Source organism: Schistocerca cancellata, chromosome 3 (assembly GCF_023864275.1).
Source record: "Schistocerca cancellata isolate TAMUIC-IGC-003103 chromosome 3, iqSchCanc2.1, whole genome shotgun sequence".
NCBI lineage: Eukaryota > Metazoa > Arthropoda > Insecta > Orthoptera > Acrididae > Schistocerca > Schistocerca cancellata.
This window is the reverse complement of record NC_064628.1, coordinates 815,542,400-815,564,277: the sequence shown is the minus strand read 5'-3', so window position 1 is coordinate 815,564,277 and position 21,878 is coordinate 815,542,400. Positions and strand designations below refer to the sequence as shown.

The 21,878-nt window shown below is 43.1% G+C and overlaps 1 protein-coding gene across 5 annotated transcripts in view; it reads left to right on the top strand.

Moving 5' to 3' along the window:
• Positions 1-9,745: 9,745 nt before the first annotated feature.
• Positions 9,746-21,878, top strand: part of LOC126175877 (protein TMEPAI-like) — a 190,678-nt gene continuing 178,545 nt past the window's right edge. For 2 of the 5 annotated variants that reach the window (XM_049922915.1, XM_049922914.1), the window contains exon 1: positions 11,517-11,769. In XM_049922915.1, the coding sequence (XP_049778872.1) occupies positions 11,532-11,769 (238 nt within the window). In that variant the 5' untranslated portion in view covers positions 11,517-11,531. Of the gene's footprint in view, positions 11,093-11,516; positions 11,770-13,248; positions 13,698-21,878 lie in introns of those variants that run through there. The other 3 variants (XM_049922917.1, XM_049922916.1, XM_049922918.1) reach the window with 3 other exon arrangements.

The window sequence follows — 21,878 nt, the reverse complement described above, 5'->3', positions numbered from 1 at the left end:
ACCTATATCGGTTGAAGATTATCACGTCTGTGAGCACTCCGATAACGACACAACGGCAGTAGCGGATCTTAACCACATCATATTGGCATGTTCCAAGTGCACAACTGCACAATCATACGTGTGTAAGAAACTGGTTGCAAGAGTTTACCCCCTCCCTACGTTTCCTGTTTTACTCCACCATTTTGATAAACGTAACTTGCTCACAGGCTATCTGAACACCACCGGCATCCAAATTTAAGAGTTTCCGAGGTTTTCATTTTCAAATGGTATCAGCCAGATTCGTAATCGGGTGCGTAATTTCGTGTTTTAATTTGCGTACGGACCTCTATTTGTATTACATTTTCATTGTTGTTCTCTAGTGCAATTTATGTCATTGTTCTCATGGCACAACCGTTGGTTGTATTGTATTTGTCATTTTGGGCTTTTCTTTTAAGTACGTCTATCTATATGCTAAATTCTCACATTGTTATATGATGTTATTTGCAGTTCTATTCTTCAGCTATTGTTGTACTTATTACATTATGTACGGCGTTCGCCCTATAATGTGTTTTTCCTATAAGAGCATATGAATGTTTGTCATAATGTTGCTGTATAGTGCTATTTGTAATTCTGCCCAATATAATTGTCATCACTGCCGTCGGCTCTCTTTTATTTGCCTAATTACGCGTTTATTTTACTTTAAGAGCGTGTTTATATGTTAACTTGGCAATTTTGTGCTACTCTGCTCTTTTGCGATTATATTTCTTTGCCACTTTATATCCATTGTTGGTTACATGGTACTTGTAACCCGAAGCCAAAATAAAGAAATAAAAAAAATAAAAAACTGATGATTGCACAAATGGGACTAAGCCGTGTGGCGGTGTGTGGGACTTCTGCATGCTTGCGCAAAAGGTTTGACGATGTGTCCTTCTCAAGCATGCAGTTACTTGTGTAGCGGTCTTTACGTCTCGAAAAGGTCATTAGGAAAGGGTGGGGAAGGAAATGGGCCGCGTACGCTACCCGATTTGAAACATGCGCCACAGGAAACAGGGCCGCCTTACCTGAGTCCCTTGGAACACTGACTTTTCCCGCCACTCATGCGGTCGGAGAAATAGCTTTGAGACTTCACGACAAATGCTCTGGGTTCACTTGCTACCAATCAATATCAATTGCAAGTTTTAGCTTCCTACAGAACGAGGCAGGGGTGGGGGGGAGGGATGGCGGAGCAGCAGTTCTCTACTGTCCCTCTCTGGCTTCACCCTTGAAGACCAAATTTTATCTTCAAGAAGCGCACTGGACAACAACACGAGAAAAAGGCAATGTTCAAAGTAATACGCAGAGAAGCACTGAACACTTAATCGATATATCTAAAGTGTCAAAAGTTTCTATATATCTGATGATCCAGATTCTCGAAAGAATCACAGGACTGCAACTACTAAATGATAACCAACAGCCTAAATAAACGGTTCTACCCTATGATGTTTGTCACCTTCCTTAAGCTCCCCTCAGCACTAATATTTGTATTACAAATGGTCACTAAGCACATATTTGATAATTCCAGGCAATGCTGTATCACTGCCACTACGTGCCAACAGAACAGCACTAACAATCGTCATGACATATAACCTATTGGTCAACTGACTTTTAAACTCGTTTTAACAATGAGATACAAAAGTATGATCAATATTTTGGCTCGATTCATAAAATACTATTGTTGCAAAACTCCTTACAAATGAATCATATTGTAAATTGGGGTAAATCTCTCATATCGTTTAACAGCACTTTCTATTGAATTTTCAACGATTTAAACTTTTTAGTACGCCTGCAAAATAATCACTGTTTCTAGATAATATTTCGTGCTACATGTAGCTCATCCGATACACCAATTCATACCGCCACGTTTGTTCACGCGTTTCTTACGTTTTCGAAAAGAAAACATTCTGTATGTTTCACTGACTCATCATCGCCCAGCCCAGCCCAAACCTTTGGAGAGGCTTTTGATTTTCTACTGTGGGCATAGTTTAGGAAGGTATTTTTCAAGATTTCGTCCCTAACGCGGGAAATATGGGATGAAAGGTATTAACGCAATTTTTAAACTAAAACTACGAAAACCATAATTTTGTTTCTCAATCAGAAATAAAAAATACGTGTTTCAGCATTTTGGAAATTCAACCCTAAATGTATGAAATAGTGGATGTAATTTTTTTTTTTTTTTTTTTTTTTGCAAATAAATCATTTTTAAAGTTACATCTATGAAAATGGTATTTGACTTCTCGGTTAGAAATAAAATATACGTGTTTCAGTGTTTTTGGAAATTCAGCTCCTGTCAGAAAGGTCACAGTTCGTGGTAATAGACGGAAAGTCATCAGTAAAACGTAAGTAATATCCAGCGTTCCCCAAGGAAGTGTTGTAGGTTCTCTATTGCTCCTGATCTATATTAACGACATAGGAGACAATCTGAGTAGCCGTCTTAGATTGTTTGCAGATGATGCTGTCATTTACTGTCTTGTAAAGTCATCAGGTGATCAAAACGACTCACAAAATGATTTAGATAAGATATCTGTATGGTGCGAAAAGTGTCAATTAATCCTGAATAAAGAAAAGCGTGAAGTTATTCACATGAGTACTAAAAGAAATCAGCTAAATTTCGATTACGCGATAAGTCACACAAATCTGAAGGCTGTAAATTCAGCTAAATACTTAGGGATTGCAATTACAAATAAATCAAACTGGAACGATCACAAAGATAATATAGTGGGTACAGCAAACCAAAGACTGCGATTCATTGGCAAAACGATTAGAAGGTGCAACAGGTCTACTAAAGAGACTGCTTACACCACGCTTGTCCGCCCCATTCTGGAGTTTTGTTGTGCGGTGTGGAATCCGCATCTGGTGGGACTGTCGGATGACATCGAAAAAGTACAAAGAAGGGCAGCTAGTTTTGTATTATCGCTAAATAGGGGAGACAGTGTCACAGACATGATACGTGAATTGGATTGGCAATCATTAAAACAAAGGCGTTTTTCGTTGCGACGGGATCTTCTCATGAAATTTCAATTATCAGTTTTCTCCACCGATTGCGAAAACATTCTGCTGGCAGCCACCTACATAGGGAGAAATGATCATCACGATAAAATAAGAGAAATCAGGGCTGGGCTCGTTTTTCCCGCGTGCCGTTCGAGAGTGGAACGGTAGAGAGACAGCTTGAAAGTGGTTTATTGAACCCTCTGCCAGGCACTTTATTGCGAATAGCAGAGTAATCACGTAGATATAGATGTAGATGAAGGGGGTGCACTAGGGGATGACAAGTTTCCGGAAATATTTCATTATGAAAGCAGAATCGCTTTTTGGTCAGAAGTATATTCGGAAAAGACCATGCTTCTGTGGCCTTAATTAGCGTGAAAAGTGTAGAAGGTGTTACAATTTGTGAACTAAATCAAAGAAAGCTATTTAATAGTCACCACCACAATTCCGCTTTGTCAGGATTACATAGAAAAAGAAACGGATCTTTAATACATTCCTTTTTCAATAGGCGTAATATATGTTACAAAATTATTCTTATTGTAATTGCTACGTAAACTAATCGTTACTGATGACAAAATAGATAGCAAGTTTAAATGCGATTCCATGTACAGGGATATCCATTTGAAATGAGAGAATTCAGTACGGAGCGTAAGACGGGCGCTAATAACGATAGAACCCTTTCTTCTTTTAACTCGCTACATCAACACTTCAGTTATGCAAAGACTGGCAGCCATGTAAAGGACAATCAATTCTTTTATAGTGCGTAGATCTACACATGGACATTGGGCGTAACAACACATAAGTTCAATTAAAGAAATACAGACCACACAGTCTATGAGAGCGAAGCAGAGGGTACTAAGCTAGTTAAGTAAAAAAAGTTGCACACCGCGTTTGCATTAGACAGCCTGTGTTCAAATCACAATTAACATCACGTGAAGGAGTTATCAACACGTACGTTGATATGCAGGCACAGCTCTTTGACAGACATGGTCCTAATGACGCAGAAATGCATTCTGTTTTTTCCTGACATAGCAGCCAGTTCCTCCTGACAGTTATTATGGGACATACAACTTAATGTTAAATCTTAATAACAACGCAGCTAAAATATTTTCGATATAAAAAGTATTTCCGAAGACAAAAGCTCTTTCGGCTGCCAGACAAAACCCTCGAGCAAAAGTTCTGTCCTCTCGCGATTATGATGCTCTATTAGATGTAACCGGTAAGCTCATGATGAGGCGAATAATGGTTAACCGCAACGCACGTCACATTCCTGGATGCATTTGTATAGATGGATGAACTGGCTTAGGACCGTCTCAAGTTATTCTGCCAGTTTATCCATCTCCGTTGATGTTGATGTCGACGGTAACTTTCATTCCGTTTTAATAACTGAAATTGGAGACCAAAAGTACTGAATGCCCATAAACAATCGCAATTTACTATCCAATAGAAATTCCGACACTTCCAACGTTAGCCACTTTTATTACATGACAGAAATTTCAGTACCAAAGCTATTATTTTGTTTAACGCTGAAGATTTTCTATGAAAAATCACACATTTAATAGTCCATTGCAGGCGCACAGTGATTTCGTGCGTCACTCGAAGAAATCATTTTAAAAAGCTACGAAAAATATTGTCTGAGACAGAGAAAACATTTGCATTCAGTTATAAAGTGTCCTCTGCGACACATTTCATCGTGCCATGTCGACTGTAAATGTAGATGACAGAAAAAATACGTAATGAGGATCCGAAATAATTCAAATGGTTCAAATGGCTCTGAGCACTATGGGACTTAACATCTGAGGTCATCAACCCTTTAGAACTTAGAACTACTTACAGCTAACTAACCTAAGGACATCACACACATCCATGCCCGAGGCAGGATTCGAACCTGCGACCGTAGCGTTCGCGCGGTTCCAGACTGAAGCGCCGCAGTAATTATGTACAAGGAAGATTCTCAGGATACAATACTGTTAAGTCATTCTGAACTACTGATCTCCTGACAATCCGCTACAGAATTTCTTACTTACTGTTAAGTCATTGCCGTCCGTTGTGGCCGAGCGGTTCTAGCCGCTACCGTCTGGAACCGCGCGACGGTTACGGTCGCAGGTTCGAATCCTGCCTCGGGCATGGATGTGTGTGATGTCCTTAGGTTAGTTAGGTTTAAGTTGTTCTAAGTTCTAGGGGACTGATGACCTCAGAAGTTAAGTCCCCTAGTGCTCAGAGCCATTTGAACCCAAAATCTGTTTTCGTAAACCGATCTCAAACCGATCTCCCAACAGGGGCGTCTGCCTGATCGTGAAAACACTGCAACATTGATTTTGGAAAAGCTGTTCCAGCAGCACAATCGATTTGTGCTACCATTCAAATGCTCAACAGTATTTTGAAATGTGCTTGATTTATCATGTTCCGTTTTTTTTCCAAAATATCCACTAATCTGAGCGAAGTGACACTTTGCACAGCGGAGAAGAGGAAGAAATACCAGACTGAGAAAGAAGTTATACACCTCTTATACTGAACCTAAGAGAAACAGCTGTCGTGCTGACTAAATTGGAAACGGGATTAGCTGATTTGGAGATAGGATCACGTAAAGTGATCAGACGTTCCGATTTTTGGAGTCCAGTCCCCTGACCCCATTGGTCTCTGTTGGGTCTCCTAAATGTTCCGTGTTTACGAAATCAAATCAAATTCTTGATCGTATAAGGCTTCAAAATATAACTATTTATATTTGTGTAATTGCAAAGGTATCTATACGTTATTTCAATATCGTCTCTCTAATCTAACAAGATTCGACGCGCCGCATTATATAAGCCATAAGGCATTCGCGCAAGACTACTTGACGATGCGCTCAAGTTCGTTGTCTTCAATAATTCTTGCGCTGAAGTTGGTATTACTGAGGTAACCATAATGCTTTCGCCTGTATTCCGTTGGCGTTCGTATTGTAGGACGTATAACATACCTAATAGGTTCTTCATTCACTTTGTTTGTAAACAATCCCGCAGAGCACGAATGTGTTGTGTCCCGTTTACTAACTTATACGGTTTAAGAGTATTATAATTAGACGTTAACTATGGACGTGCTTATATTTTAGATTATGTTTGTTATATTGTCATTTGGTGCCCGCTGTGCATCTCGTTGTAATGCATAACAATGTCAGTGCACTGCTGCATTCTGAGAAGTGAGAAGCTATAGAATTCGTCCTACCTTCGACTTCCAGAAATATACTCACCTTAGATCACGAGTATAAGAAAAGGGAGGTCTTCACGAGTGGAATACAAAAGAAATTTGATAATACCGATACAACGTACCCTCCGCCATGCACTGTTCAGTGACTTGTGATGTATATATGGTGGACCAGAACTCTATCTACAGAATTTCAGCGGTTTTTCCGAGATACTTTCTGAGAATTTTGGTACAATGGATTCACGGTCCCCGACGGCTCGTTAAAGAGTTGTTGCATTTCGTTTGGTTTCTTGCCGCAGTTTGCTTTGTATCTATGCTGCGCTGGAAACACTGCACGTGTCGAAGGTTGAGCTGTGTGTGTTGCTTTCATTCGCTCACGTTATCTGCTGTTGACAACAGTAATGCCCCCTTCAACTCGTTACCCTTGGGTTTGCTTTCAGCACTTCTGCGTTCTAAGATTTTGTTTTCTGGAAGTGTTCGTTGTGCGTTAACAGTGTGATGCACCGCAGTACTATGGACAGGATTACTGAGGAAGAGTTGGCCGATATGCACCTCACTAAGAGCTATGGAAGCGCGGCAGCCGCGCGGAATTAGCCGAGCGCTCTTGGGCGCTGCAGTCATGGACTGTGCGGCTGGTCCCGGCGGAGGTTCGACTCCTCCCTCGGGCATGGGTGTGTGTGTTTGAAGCGCGGCACGAAGACGCTATGCTGAGGTGTTCCCGCACAGACGGCAATCATATCATCATACTTTTGCATCTGAGATCGTTCCATTCTCTGTGTTGTGTGTCGTACGGTTTGATTATGCCATGTTACAAGTTTCTTCACCGCTGTGGAAGTATTGGCAGAAAAACAAGGGTGATTAGGGCAACTAACTGAATAAATCATAATTTCAGTATTATTCTGTATCCACAGTACACTGGGTTGGTTCATAAGTTCGTAGCGTTTTTCCGTAAGTTTAATAAACACAACAAAAGCACATAACAGAGACTTTAGTCATCAATAATATATTCTCCTTCACTATTCACAACAGACTGCCAACGCTGCGATAACTTTTCGATTCCGCGACTCTAGAAATCACGTGGTTTTTGAGCCGAAGAATTCGTCGAGTCATGTTCAGAGCCCATTTTCATCCGGAATGGAAGTTCCTTGTAGGTTATTCGACAGGGAACGCAAAAGATGAGAACCTGAGGGTGCAACATCAGGTGAATAACGTGAGTGCGAAATGACTCGCCAACCCAACTCCTATGTAGTGTTTTTGGCGTCCAGCCGAACGCGGGCGGGGACCATTCCACACAATCTTCCTGGGCTTTGTTCTTGGACTGCGTCTGCAAGACGTCTCTATTGTTGACAATAAATGTCAGCAGTGATGGTTACACCTCGAGGAAGCAATTCATAGAATACCATACCATCGCTGTTCCACCAGATTTATCTTTTGAGGATGCGCGCAGGTTTTCGTACGAGGAGTTGCTGATTTGTTTGGGATTAACCATTCGTTTCTTTCTCTATGTTAACATGAAGACACTGTTTCTCGTCAGCACTAACGATACAGGATAGGAATGGTTGGTGTTGTTCATGAGACAACTGATGACGAGCAAGTGGAGATGCACGTGTGGCTACCCGCTGATTTTTGTGCTTTTCGCTCATATCATACAACGATACCCACACAACCGACTTTTGGTCCTTCCCCTTTGCATGCAAATGTCGCACGATGGTGAAATGATCACGTTTCATCATATCTGCCGTTTGTGGATTATTGCGGGTTAATGCGTTTAAGCGATATTCATCCAACCCTGAAGGACTTAACGTGGAGAGTCACCAATGTCAAAACGATCCCCATTAAAACGAGAAAATCATTTTCTTGCTGCGCTCTGTCCAGTGACATTATCTCCACACACGGCACAAATGTTTCTGGTTGCCGCCGGTGCTGTCATCCCTCTATTGAACCGAAACAGAATATGTCAGAAATGTCAGGATTTCTCCACTTAGCACTCTTTCTCCTAGCGTCGACAGCTCCACTCACTATCTCCAAATGACAATCGATAACTAAACCCATACAACCCAGAACAGCAGCATGCAAAACAAAAACCTTACGAATTTATGCACCAACCTAATAAATCGATAAAAACTTTGTACTTTAGATTGCAAGGGGGTGGGGGGGCACCTATGAAGATATCCCTCAACTAAGAGTTTGTCGCTGGAGTTAGGGTTCACCCTGTATATGCAGATGTCACAGTGAGACTGCTAGGTCACTCGGTGCCACTCTTTCGTGTTGACGTATTCGTCTGTGGCGTCTACTGTGTTCCGACAATGCAGTTTCCCTACAAGTGCACTCAGGTTCCTGACTGACTTTTAGGCGATGTATGTGAACATCAACAAAAGCAAAACGAGGATAATGGAATGTAGTCGAGTTATGTCGGGTGATGCTGAGGGAATTAGATTGGTTAATGAGACACTTAAAGTAGTAAAGGAGTTTTGCTATTTGGTGAGCAAATTAACTGATGATGGTCGAAGTAGAGAGGATATAAAATGTAGACTGGCAATGGCAAGGAAAGCATTTCTGTAGAAGAGAAATAAGTTAACATCGAGTATTGATTGAACTGTCAGGAAGTCGTTTCTGAAAGTATTTGTATGGTGTGTAGCCATGTATGGAAGTGAAACATGGACGATAAATAGATCGGACAAGAAGAGAATAGAAGCTTTCGAAATGTGGTGCTACAGAAGAATGCTGAAGATTAGATGAGTAGATCACATAACTAATGAGGAGGTATTGAATAGAATGGAGAGAAGAGGAGTTTGTGGCACAACTTGACTAGAAGAAGGGATCGGTTGGTAGGACATGTTCTGAGGCATCAAGGGATCACCAATTTAGTACTGGAGGGCAGGGTGAAGGGTAAAAATCGTAGAGGGAGACCAAGAGATGAATGAATACACTAAGCAGATTCAGAAGGATGAAGGCTGCAGTAGGTATTGGGAGATGAAGCTTGCACAGGATAGAGTAGCATGGAGAGCTGCATCAAACCAGTCTCAGGACTGAAGACCACAACAACAACAGGGACGATGCCCTTGAGGAAATATTTTGGGTACGGAGACTACGTGACAGAGGTTCATCAAGCGGGGATAGATGAGAGGAGAGAAACAGAAAGTGAAACAGTAGCGGCGGACAAGAGCTCCCTCGCTGCACAGGCCGAGTGCAAAGCGCGGACGCGCGGGGCAGGGAGGCAGACGGGGTGTGGAGTGGGGAGAGATAGGGAGGGGCGTCCGTGACGCCAGCGGCGGCGGCGACGGCAAACACGCGAGACGAGACGACGAGACGCCGACGCGTCTGGCGCGACCGCCAGCGGGGAGTGGGGGGCGCGGCCGGAGGGGGGAAGCCAGACAGAGAGCGAGCGAGAGGAGGTTGGCAGCGCCGGCGCGCCAGACAGGTTCGACGGCGCGAGGTTGGCAGCACTGCACACGGAGCAGACGGCTGCGGCCTGTGGCTGCGGCGGCGGCGGCGGCGGCGGTGGTAGTGGTGGTAGGGGAGGTGGTGGTGGTGGTGGTGGTAGCAGAAGCGTGTGGCCTGCTCCGTGCGATCGTGAGCGTGCGCGCTTATGTGTGTGTGTGTGTACGTGTGTGCGCGCGCGCTCCTGTGTGCATATACGTGTGAGTGAGTGTGTATTTACGTGTGTGTCTGTGTGAGTGTCGCGCCGGTGGTAGGGCCGGCCAGCCGAGCTCGCCAGCCAGTCTGCCTGCCGCGCGGAGCGGAGTCAGTTCGATAGGCGAGCGCACCCGGGCAGCAGCCAGTCAGTCCTCCGGCGCGCTCGCCGCCGCACGCACGTCGCCGCGCGCGCGCACCCACACACACACACAGATACCCGTACACACTGAGACGCACTCGCAGCGGAGCGACGGGCGCACAACCCGTCGTGCGGGCACGCGGTCAGAAAACGGAGGAGACCGGCAGCAACCTGAGCTCGGGCGCAGCAGGCAGCAGCAGCCAGCCAGAGAGAGCCGAGCCGGACCGACGCGGGTGTCCACCGTAAAGCGAAGCGAAGCATGTGGTCCCGAGCCCGGCGCCACTGCCGAAGCTCCTCCGCGTGCGACCTCCAGAAGAGCTGCGACGCCCGCCCGCGCCGGCAGAACGGCCGCTGCCGCTGCCGCTGCCACTGCCACAGCCGCCGCCGGGCCCGCTGCGACCTGCTCCCGCGGCCGTCGCGGCTGCACGCGCCCGCCGCCGCCCTCGCACTCGCCGGCTGCGCGCAATCTTAACGACAGTGTGCCGCTCTAGATAGCTCGAAATTGTTCCCTCCTGCCTCCACGCAACAACAACATCAACAACAACAAGCGGCAACCGGACAGTAGACGGCTTTCCCCCCCTCCACTGTAGCTTCGACAGTACCGCTCAGCACACACCGAATACAGGAGCAGTTCTCCCGTGGCCGAGGCGACACTTCCCTCCCCGTACGCGCGTTGTAATTGTGCGAGTGCTAATTGTAGACTAGTTTAGTTGAATCGTAACGGAGTATTTTTCTACCTGTTAAGACTAATTTGACTGATTTTCCCCCCCTCAAAGTAACACACACGCTTCGTTGCATTTGTTCTACTGACAGCGCGGTGTCGTAAAACTTCACATTAAATCCACGGTGTGCACACTGTTCTCGAGTGAAACGCGCTCCGACTCTGCCGTTACGGACTGTTTAGTGATAGGTGCGTATTCGCGTTATTTATCCCGTCGTTCATTTCGTACAAACTGTGCGGAACTGTTGTTGCATATTTATCATATAAACTCCCTCGTCTAGTGATAGCTATAGAAGCGACTGAGAACGTGTGCAAATAACCGTGGTTAGGCAAGCCACAGTCCAGGCGAAGCGCGGTAACAGTCAGACGCACCGCAGCCGACGGCACGTCCGTCTTGGAGACCAATTACCACGGTAAGTACTGAGACACTTCCAGTACTATTTTTTTCATGTACTATAAATGTGTGTGTCGGTATATAGAGGGACTGAGCTGTGAGCTGCGAACAGGCATAACCGTGTTCCTGACTCTAAGCTTGCATGCGGAGGTAGATCCATGTCCTTCCTGTCCTTGGAAAGCCAACACTCTATCCGCCTGTACAGTGAATCGTGGTCTGCTTTCTTGTTTCCTTGCATGGTGTTTGTACTGCACAGAAAGTTTAAAAATGTGGACTGTCTAATTTCGTTTCTTAAGCATTAAAAAAAAAAAGACGTCACTACAAGCTGTCGTTCACGTCTTAACTTGTGTACAGATGAGTGTAGAGGATATGGGCTGTTGGGCACACGGCAAGCTGGGTGGTTTCTAACAACTAGGCGCGCGCGTGTGTTGTGTATGTAGCTTTGGAATGGTGTGCGTATGCGGCTAGCCTTGCCCCGTTATGCATGCTGCGCCCGTGAGCATGTGTGCGACCTTTCCGCCGCCTGCTCCCTTATCGCGCGCTGCACTACGTACGTAGAGCGGCGGCTGGGCGTCGCGCAGTACGTGTTGCTAGCGCGCCGCCGTCCGCCGTCTGGCTCACCTCCGGTGCAGCTTTTGCCGCCGTCGCTGGCGCAGCGGTACATTTTCTCTTTCAACTACCGTCGCACGCCCGCCTGTATGTACAACTCTGCTTTACATGCGTCGCACGTCAACCTTCTCTCTCGCATTTTCTTTTTTTTTTAACCAGCTTATCCACGTTCTCAAATGCACACGTTGTGATAACATAGGTCCGTTGCACTTTTTTTTTTAAAGTCCGATTTCAAGTCGTTTTTTTCAGTAGACAGCGTTACAGCACACGACTTCTTCGGCTGCACTGACAAAACCATGATTTGTTCTTTCATCTGTTTTCGCAGTGTAACTCATTGCGTCACGCACTCTCCGTTGAGTAGTCAGCTGTACAGCTTCAAAGTCTCAGCTGAATGTTTGTTACCCTCCCTGGTGAATATAGTTGCATTCGCAATATTGGACAGAGAGAGAGAGAGGGGGAGCGCACTAAGTTTCATCATCACATTATGTACTGCAACAGTGCTGTGATACTTGCGTTTCTTACGTGGTTAGTCTATCAGGACGTGGCCGGTCGAATTACAAGGGCTAAATTGAAATTCATGCAAACGTACTCATAGCTTTTTTATTTTTGAAATTTCACTTTCTATTGGGTTGACTTGCTTTTACATAAAGACGGTCTGTAGAAAAAGTGATGCATTTTTCGTTGAACCAAACAGCCGAATCATCGTAAAAGAGAGCCAAGTGTCCAAGTGGTGCTCGCCCACTGATAACTTCTATCGTTAATGCTGACACATTTTCCCATAGACTTCTTTATCCATCCATGCATTATTGTCTTATTAATAGTGTCATCTATGTACAAGTATGGTTCTTTGACAGCTTGCAGCAGTCCAACAATATCTGGATTTCCGAACGTTGCTTCTGCCCGTAGTCCATTATTTACCTGGAGGATTCTAAAACACACAGACATAGATTTTCCGCAACGACGTACACGGTTTGACGATCAACTGCAACTAGTAAATACATTGTGATCCTTTCCATTTTATGTTGATCTGCTTCAGTACTAGCACCGAACGACTTCTACGGCAGTGGCGAAGTAGGTATTTAAAACTTGCCCCTGAGAACAGTAACAGAGATTGTGGTTGGTAGCTGTGGTTCACTGTAGAATCTTTTGGCTGGAACGAGATACTAAATGTGAAGCTTGTGAATGTCTGAAGTGTATTGTAACAGTGTGTGTGTGTGTGTGTGTGTGTGTGTGTGTGTGTAAGAGGGAGGAAGGAAGTAAGAGAGAGCTATAGCTATACATAGCAAGCTGCAGGAGTATTATACGATACTGCGTTGTCTCGAAGAGTACTAATGCAGCTCTTTATTTTTTTCATCTTTCATATATCATTTTATCTGTATGCGTGTGTGTGTGTGTGTGTGTGTGTGTGTGTGTGTGTGTGTGTGTGTGTGTGTGTGTGTGTCTGTCTGTCTGTCTGTCTGTCTGTCTGTAGAGAGAGAGAGAGAGAGAGAGAGAGAGAGAGAGAGAGAGAGAGAGAGAGATAGATAGATAGATATACATGTCATTAATAAATTCTGAAACCTGCAGCAGCATCAAGACAGCGATCGCCGTTCCCAGTATTTGCTAAATGAAGAAGAGACAGAAAAACATTGTCAAAAAGAGATCTCTGTGAGAGACAATGGAGAAAGACAGAGAGTGAGTGAGACAGCAACAGTGAACACGAAACGGACACGAAGTGGCTAGACTAAGAGACTGGGGAGAGACTATCGAGGAGCAGTACAGCTCGCCTGAACTGTGCATCAGCGGCGTCGATTTCTACAGTGCTCGCCTGTAAGAAGGATTGTAGAGGGCGTTCACTGGAGCCTGCGGAAACCGACAAGGGCCGTGTGCGGAGCGAGAAGAGAAGAGAAACAAGCGCACGTGGGCGTCCGTGCCGCGGTGCAGCTGGCGGTGTCGGCCCGTGCGGCCCTTGGAAAGGAGGACGTTGGCCGACGCTCTCTCCTATATGTCGCCACAGTCGCTGTCCATGGAAGCACGTAAGTGTGCGTCCGCCCGGCGGCCTGTGGCCGGCGCGGCGTGCCGCCTGGTTTGGTGTGGTTTTCATTTGACTGGTCTGTCGTAGAGTTTGATGGCTTTGCTTTGGTTTTGGTGTGTGGTCTGATATGGTTTGATTGTTGCTGGTAGCTGCAAACGGTACGTCCGGGACGGTACAGAGTGCACTCGCGTCCTAACGCAGGCGACTCGTCACCTCCTTCGCTTACTTTGCGAATGCCGCCGTCGGCCGACAGAACTAGGCCGGTGTCGGCCGTGACTGCTGCACCTTGCCTTACCCCTTCCGCCGCTGCAGGCTTTCCTCCCCCGCCTCGCCTCTCCCTTCCCCGGCAAGCTTTCTCACCTCTTCCCCCTCCCTGCAGCTGGGCGCTCCCTACTGCCCAGCTCAAACACGTAGAAGGCCGGCAGTCGAGAACGGGTTACTAACCTTACGTCGTTCTGTCCACCGGGGACGCTGTCACGGCAGTGTCACCCGCTCTAAAGTAAGGAGGAGTCCGATGGCTACACAGCCCATATGCTGATAAAAGCTTATTGGTCAGCATAGACAAAAATTTATGAAAAGGGCCCATCCAATCGCAAACTATTCTTATATGAACGCAGAGTCACTTCAACTGTTCTTCAATTAGTCGGTAGGCGTACAACTCAAGTGACATCGACTAAATTTTCAAAGCTAATTTTGCGAAGATCTACTGAATCACTGAAAGCCGCTTTTCTACATTTTTAACTTTCCCTTCACTAATACAGCGCTACTCACGCTTACATACAAGTATTAAATGTGTTCATTTAGTTCGGAGCTAAGATTATCATATAAACTGCAATTTTTATATCGATACCCTCGGTGATTAATACGCTCCATCTGGTAAGATAAAAACGACGCAATAAGCGGTGACGCAGTTTATTTTTCAATTTAGCGTAAGTGTTACCAAAATGTTGATGTCGATAGCATAGAAGTTTGAGCGCCCTTGTAGCAGACAGAGTGTTCTCAGAAGACGTCGACTGAGGATGACGGCTTAGAAACGGGAATCGTTCAAAAGTAATTCGAGAAAATCGAACTTTCTTATTTATGTCGTTAACAAAAGATCACGGAAAACAGTGAAGAGACAGTATGTAAGATTCTGATGGAAGTTTAAGGGGCGAGTTTTAATTTCTTGCGGGCTAGAGCGCCCTTCTACCGTTACCATCGACATTTTAGAAGAAAAACTAACAGTTGTTGCTGCATCGTTAAGACGTCCACCAAAGCGGCGGTACATTTAGAATTCACTTTTGTTTGAGGATGGGCTCTCGAAAAATAGAACTTTTGTTTCTCACATATCGAAACACCATTCAGAAGTGGTTGGCACGCGGTTGATCAACTTAACTGTCGGACTAAGGGGGTGTACGGATACCGTAGCGTAAAAGATTTCTAACGAAATGTGGGAAAAAAATAGGATCCGTGTGTGCCTCGGTTTCGTTTCGCGGCCTATTCCGACTAGTCCTATTACCTGGCCATTTCGTTTCTGCGTATGAAAAAATTAAGCTATTTCCTTCCCTCATAGCGGAAGATGCATAGCCACCACACAATAACCAACATGGTCCTAATAGCTCTATACAAAACCAAGAGTGGTAACTGGCGTGCCGTGCGACATAGCTACAATGCAGATTATGAAGGGGTTGTTTCAGATGGTAGTATTGTCTTTAAGTAGTTTGTCACCCACATGATTCTTACTGTGATATGAAGTAAAATACTATTGGATACTAGTATACATTTTCATTAGTTAGTAGTAATCCTTTATAGTAGACTATCGACTGTTAGTAGCACTGTAGATTGCTCGTAATATCTTTGGCGTATTCTTAGGTAAAATAAAATTACAAAGTATAGTACTTGTCTTTATGTAGTTTGTGGTAATCTTTCATATGTTTGAACTAGACACTTGCTTCTAATATCAAATTACTTTTCGTGCTACTGGATATAACTTTAGACCCTAGCACGAACTGTGACACCATGGGCAAAATTTAATTACTCTGGGCATAGACTGAAGTAGATACGAAATAGCGTTCTAGTATCACCAACTGTGAATTTAAACAATTTTTATACAGAGTACTTACATTCAGCTTTACACAATAACGATGTAGTATTTTTGTAGTCTCAGAACTGCAGGAACACAATCCCATTCCTTTCCTCAACATATACAGCTGTAGGCTATCATCAACGTATTTGTATATGGCAGCATTCCTTAGTGAATGTTGCTCCATGACTCCCTTGTGCCGTCACAATTTCCTAAGATAAATGCAGACAACTTTTCCGCTTTTTTCTGTCAATACTGATTTATCGGCTTTGAGAGCAACCGCCTACGGCCTGTATTCTTTGCTACGGATACTGCTGCTTCATTCGATATAAGATATGTATTTATTGTAACTGTTTCGTCACAGGTGAAGGGCACGTATTGACTGAAAGTGAGGCACACGTGACAGCAATACTACTGGCTCGAAATATTTTTTCGGTGACGGGACCAACTTCAAGTTTCACTGTCGAAACCGCTTCTGTTACGCTGTAGATAACTGCTGAAATAATTTTCTGTTGGATCAACCAGCTTGTCGTGAGGCGTTCCTTATACGTAGGCCCTGCTTCTTTTAACTCGACAAAAAAATAAATTTGAAGAAATTTTAAGTCAAACGTCTGCTTCAAAATTTCTAGAATGGAGCTGTTACAGAATGTTCGAATGACTAAACTTTCTAACGCTATATAGCTACTGCAGTCCCAATACTCGAGTTATTTAAGCGATCCTATTCGTGGACATTGTCTAGTGTAAGCGCGTTTTCTAGATTCGGTATTTGTACTCGGCAACCAGTGTTAATGTAGCCTCCAGGAGCAAGCAGTAATCGTTTAATACCTTAGGTGACGAGGATGAAACGCTGGTAATATTATCAACAATCATAGTTTTTTTTTCAGGATAAGGATTCCTGTCAGCATATTGGGGCTTCATTTGAATGACAAATTTTTACATTTCATCGGATGAATCGCAGAGGTCCTACGTTTTGTCGCTAAACAGGATTTCACAGTTATTTGTCTGTCTTCCACAAATGCTGCTGACACCAACAAATGAACATCAGGAACCCTTCACTTCTTACCAGCCAACCGTTCCCAGCCACTGGGCCCTCTGTATCCGCCTTTTATCGAAGTCGCGTACGAGTAAAGCACACCTTTCACCCATCTCTACATAACAACAGAATGGGTTCACAATATCCTCCCCGTGATCTGGGTATGGATGTGTTTATTCTTTCCTGTTTCATGGGTGAACATACATTTTTGGAAATTACAGTGGACTCGTATTTTTAACGTATAGAGAATTACATCAAAAGGGACACAGAATATCGACGTACGCAACACAATTTGTCAAGAGGACTAACTGTGACAACGAATTGTACGTTTTTTTTCTGCACACTTCTCTAAATTAACTCTGATGGTTGCTGCTGTCTATTCGTCGTCAGTGATACTAGTAGAAGAAATTTTTCTTGATAGCTAAGATGACTGACGTAAATTTTATGTTATGTATCTTTCTCCTATTCTTCTAGCGCAAAAGGCCGCTGAAAAAAATCTTTTCATTATTATCGTTGTAAGGAAACGATTAGGGGCCTGCTTCCAAATCTCTTCTTTTTTACCTCTTGGCAGTTGCCACAACCCTCATCTTATACTTTAGCTACTTCCTCTTTGACGATAAGCACTACAATGAGACCCAAAATGATAATTTAATTATTCATTTGTTTTCCGTTACGCCCCTGCACTCCCTGTTTCTATCTTGTCTCTCGTGATAACAAAGTGTGAAGATTTTTCATCATCTCATTTTCTCTGGAGTTTATGGTACTATTTTTTTTTTCATAACTAGTTCTTCATGTTGTCTTTTTATGTTTCAAAGAAAAATTTTTCATATTTTCATCACCCGTCAAGATCTACCCTCCCTTCCATCTAAATATTGAATTTGTTGACTTTTTTTGTCGGACTTCCATTTGTACCTTGGAAGACTTAGAGAGTAAGCTTTACATTGCTGTCTCATTCCTGTCGTACAATCAAATATGGACAGTGAGTTCGTACAATCGTACATTGACAGTATTTGGATATGAGACACAGCCTACAAGTTATTTGTTCTTGGTAAGGTATCAGCTTAAAAATGATACCTTCAACTAGTTATTTGTTTCAGTCTAAATATTGTGTTTCTCTTATCAAAGCATTTTCACGTTACCGCAGCAGCTCATTACCATTTATCTGTTGTAAGTTTTTCTAGCAAATGTTGGTTGTCTGTTAAATAGGTATAGATCATGTAGATACAAAAATGTAACTGGATATGAAAGTGTTTTCACATAATATAAACTTGCTAAGAGAGGGAAGAAATTATAAGTGGCTTTCGCCGTAAATGCGTTCTCACAAGATCAGGAAACTAAGCTTGGTTTTACCCGTGCGTTAGGCTGTACTGGTCTCCGAAACGTATTTGGAATCATATTTTACACATAAAATCAACGGTTAATCTGATACTGCGCTCGGTCACACAGACTAGCTCGTTATGTCGCAAAGATAAATTGAAATCAGAGTAGGCGTAGGCGCAAGCTTGCACTTTTTGTTTCTGTCATTTTTTCTAATTTTCATTCTTGTGTGTCTTAAATCTGTCCGATTTCTAGATCTGTATTTTCCTAATTTTTTCCCCTACGCTAATTAGCATGTGTCCTGCAGATTTTTGGTATGACGGAAGTCGTTAAGCAGTCTTCTCCAAAACTGCTTTGCAGTCTCTGCACCTTTTCGATCTTTGACTTTTCTATCGATCTGTAATGTGTCTAACATTCATTTTATGTATCGCAAAATTAAAAGTTCGACTTTCAAGCCCCTTTGCCTATTGAAGTTGCACATTTTCATAGAACTTTTTTGATCTTTACAAATGTTTATAAGTGCATGTACGTAACATAATATTTTCACTCTTATAAGGTAGTTCGTTATAGATCCTTATAAAGGGTCAATTGTTTGAAGAAGAAAAAGGGACTTATTGCGGAAATGTTTGTTTTTTGTGATTTAGACTTAGTGTTGCAGAATATGAAGTACCTTTTTACGTAGTGAAAGTTACATTTAATGCATTTTTTGTGTATTAATTCACAATATTTTCATTTCACTTACTATTTTTACGCATTTATACCTCTTTTCCCTGTTTTTATCGTGAATACAAACGTCATATGACAATGCGTGATGTGAACGTTGTTGCATGTACTTTTCTTACATTATTTCCCATAATATTTCGTATACTGAATAATTTACACATTCAGTAATCCTAGTATGACACCTTTACTCACCCACTTTCTACTGCCGTTTATATTTTATCAACTGTTTCGTCCTGCAGTTTCGTACTAAGTCATTTTTCTTATGGTCGTGTACCTTGTATAGACGTGAGCCATGCTTTATAACATCGTCTACTTTACAGGGGTAAGTTATGAATTCCCTTTTTGTATCTTGCGAACTTCTTCGTAGTTTCCCATGTCTCAAAGATCTCCTACTTCTCATAATTTGTCCTAGTGGCAATGCCCATCGTCATCCGCTTTATCGGTTAGCGGAAAGTTCTGGTAAGTTTTCCCTCTTGTCCTTGCGGTCTATCTTCTTTCCTCTTTAGATGGTTTTATCACCAAGTTTTTGTGTTTCATTTTCTGTGCACAGTATTCTTTCTTAACTTTTTTCAGCATTAAAAAACTTGTACTATGTTTTAATAGAGAACTGGAACTTTATAAAAACTGGTAAGAGTATTTAAAAGTACTGGAATCATTGAAAAGTAACTGCAGCTTTCTATTTCGCTAACCTTACGTTTTCATATGAGGTCTCGAAAAATAAATTCTATGCTTGTCTTTATGAGATGTGCGGTTTAGTGGTGATTTAGACAACGAGTTTTAATTTTAAACGCGTGGAACAACTGGATCTCTGTTTGCTCGCAACATAGATCCATTTCAGTATCAGAACTGCAGAACTGCGCCTTGTAAAAGCCGACACACACACACACACACACACACACACACACACACACACACACACACACACAAGCGCGCGCGCGCATCCCTGCCAAAATTTTTGCCATAGTTCTCATGGCGTTCCATTTATCTCTTTCCAAGTTTTTACGCAGAACTCAGTAATCTAAAGATACAGTCAATTAATACAGGTAATAATTACGGCAGTCTACCACCATGAGCAGGAAAGCGAAGCGTGGAAGAAGCATTTATGAGACACTGTAGATACTCGTGTACGCTCGATGAACTCAGCACCAATTACACAAGAACAACGGTGGGTAGCGCTGCAAAACGTGTAGATCATCGGTATCTCTCCAGAACGATTCCTGCTCCTCGTAGTCATGCATCGACTTGGTAAGGAGTGACTGTCTGCTCAAAATCGACTACTCATTATTGGTGTCCGTCAGGTACCTTCTTGCAAACCAGCCGCCAATCACGTCGCGAGTGGGTAGGTAATACCAGTTCAAAATCCTGAATACGCTGTGGACTGCACATGTGGAGAAACAGGGGCTTTGGCGTCATCTGCTAACATCAGAAGTTAACCTGTTCACGCCGAACTCACTCCTTCTGCAGTAATGGATTTCATGCTTTTGTGTATTCTTAATCTGTATTTTGTTGCTTGCCTTGTTTTCTCGAGACACTGCATAGGTTGCAGTGATACTTTTTCCTAATACTGTTCTCCCACAAGAGAGACGAAATATCTGAAAGCATAAAGGTATTTAGCTTCTACAATACCTAGACAAAGAAAAAGCCTACTGTACATAAATGAAAACATAAACAGATCAAAATTTTAATGAAAATTATTTGAACAGTGCAAAGAACATATCTTTTTAACGAGAAAAATAATTTTCCGAGTTATTTTGCACCTAGAAAGGAAACAAAATACGAAGAGTGAAGTAAAAAGGCGCTAATTCCCGTTTTCTAAATATTACATGGTATCTGAAACATTTGTTGTCGTGTCTCCACAGTTGTGCGTAATATTACATCGATAATTTGTTAGTTCCACCTAATTACAATGAATAAAACAAATTTTTCGTGCCATAGACATATCGCCTTCGTTTTTTGAAAATCGTCATCAGTGGCCTGAAATATATACAGGTTTGAGTTTATACAATTTTGTTTCACACATTAGAGGTAGCACACTGAGTCTAGGAAAAAAATAGTACATATTTCAGACCACTGATGTCGCCTTTCAAAAAATGAAGGTGAAACGAGTATGGCCTAAAAATATCGTGTTATCCAGTTAAAATTAAACGGACGTAACATGAAAATTTCCAACATAATATTGTTTGACTTGTTCGTAAGTATGTATTTTGTCGAACAGATAAATGTAGATTTTTCAAAATGTGAGGACGACAAATCTCATATTCCTTACTTTCTCAAGAGTGTGTAGAATTTATCGTACGACCTTTCTCAAGAGCATCTACATTAATAAACTCTGTGCTCCCAGATGAATATGAGCGTTAACGTGCGAATTTCGGGATACGGGGAGGCGAGCTTGACCCGATCGAATCCGCCTCGTGGATCAACGACGAGAGCTAGTGAGCCGGTCAGCCTGGAAGTGGTTTTTAGGCGGTTTCCCGCATCCCATTGGGTTAATATCCGGCTGGCACCTACGTTCGGCCTCAGATACATGCTAGCAAACGTTTAGAAAATGTTTTCACACTTGAAGAGGAGATTTATTTTAGACGGACACTGATGCGGTACACAGATTCTCGAGTGTTTGGGCGGGGTCAGAGATTTTCACCTGCCTCGAGATGACTGGGTGTTTGTGTTGTCCTCATCATTTCATCATCATCCAGGAAAGTGGCGAAATTGGACTGTGCAAAGATTGGGAAATTGTACGGGCGCTGATAACCACGCAGTTGAGCGCCCCACAAACCAAACATCATCATCATCATCATCGAGTGTTTGGGGTGGAAGGGGAGGGGGGAAGGGGAAGCTGAATAAGAGACTGATGGATGTTTAGCCTCTTTAAACCTATAATCATTATCGGCAATAAACTGTATTATTTTTTATCAAATGAGACTATTTCGTTCTGGAGACCTTTTCAAATCTCAAACATCTATGATGTGCACATGCAGACTGAAGTGATGAACGAAAATTTGTACCAAGGCCGCGATTCGAATCTGGGTCTCCTGCCCACTAGCAGACGA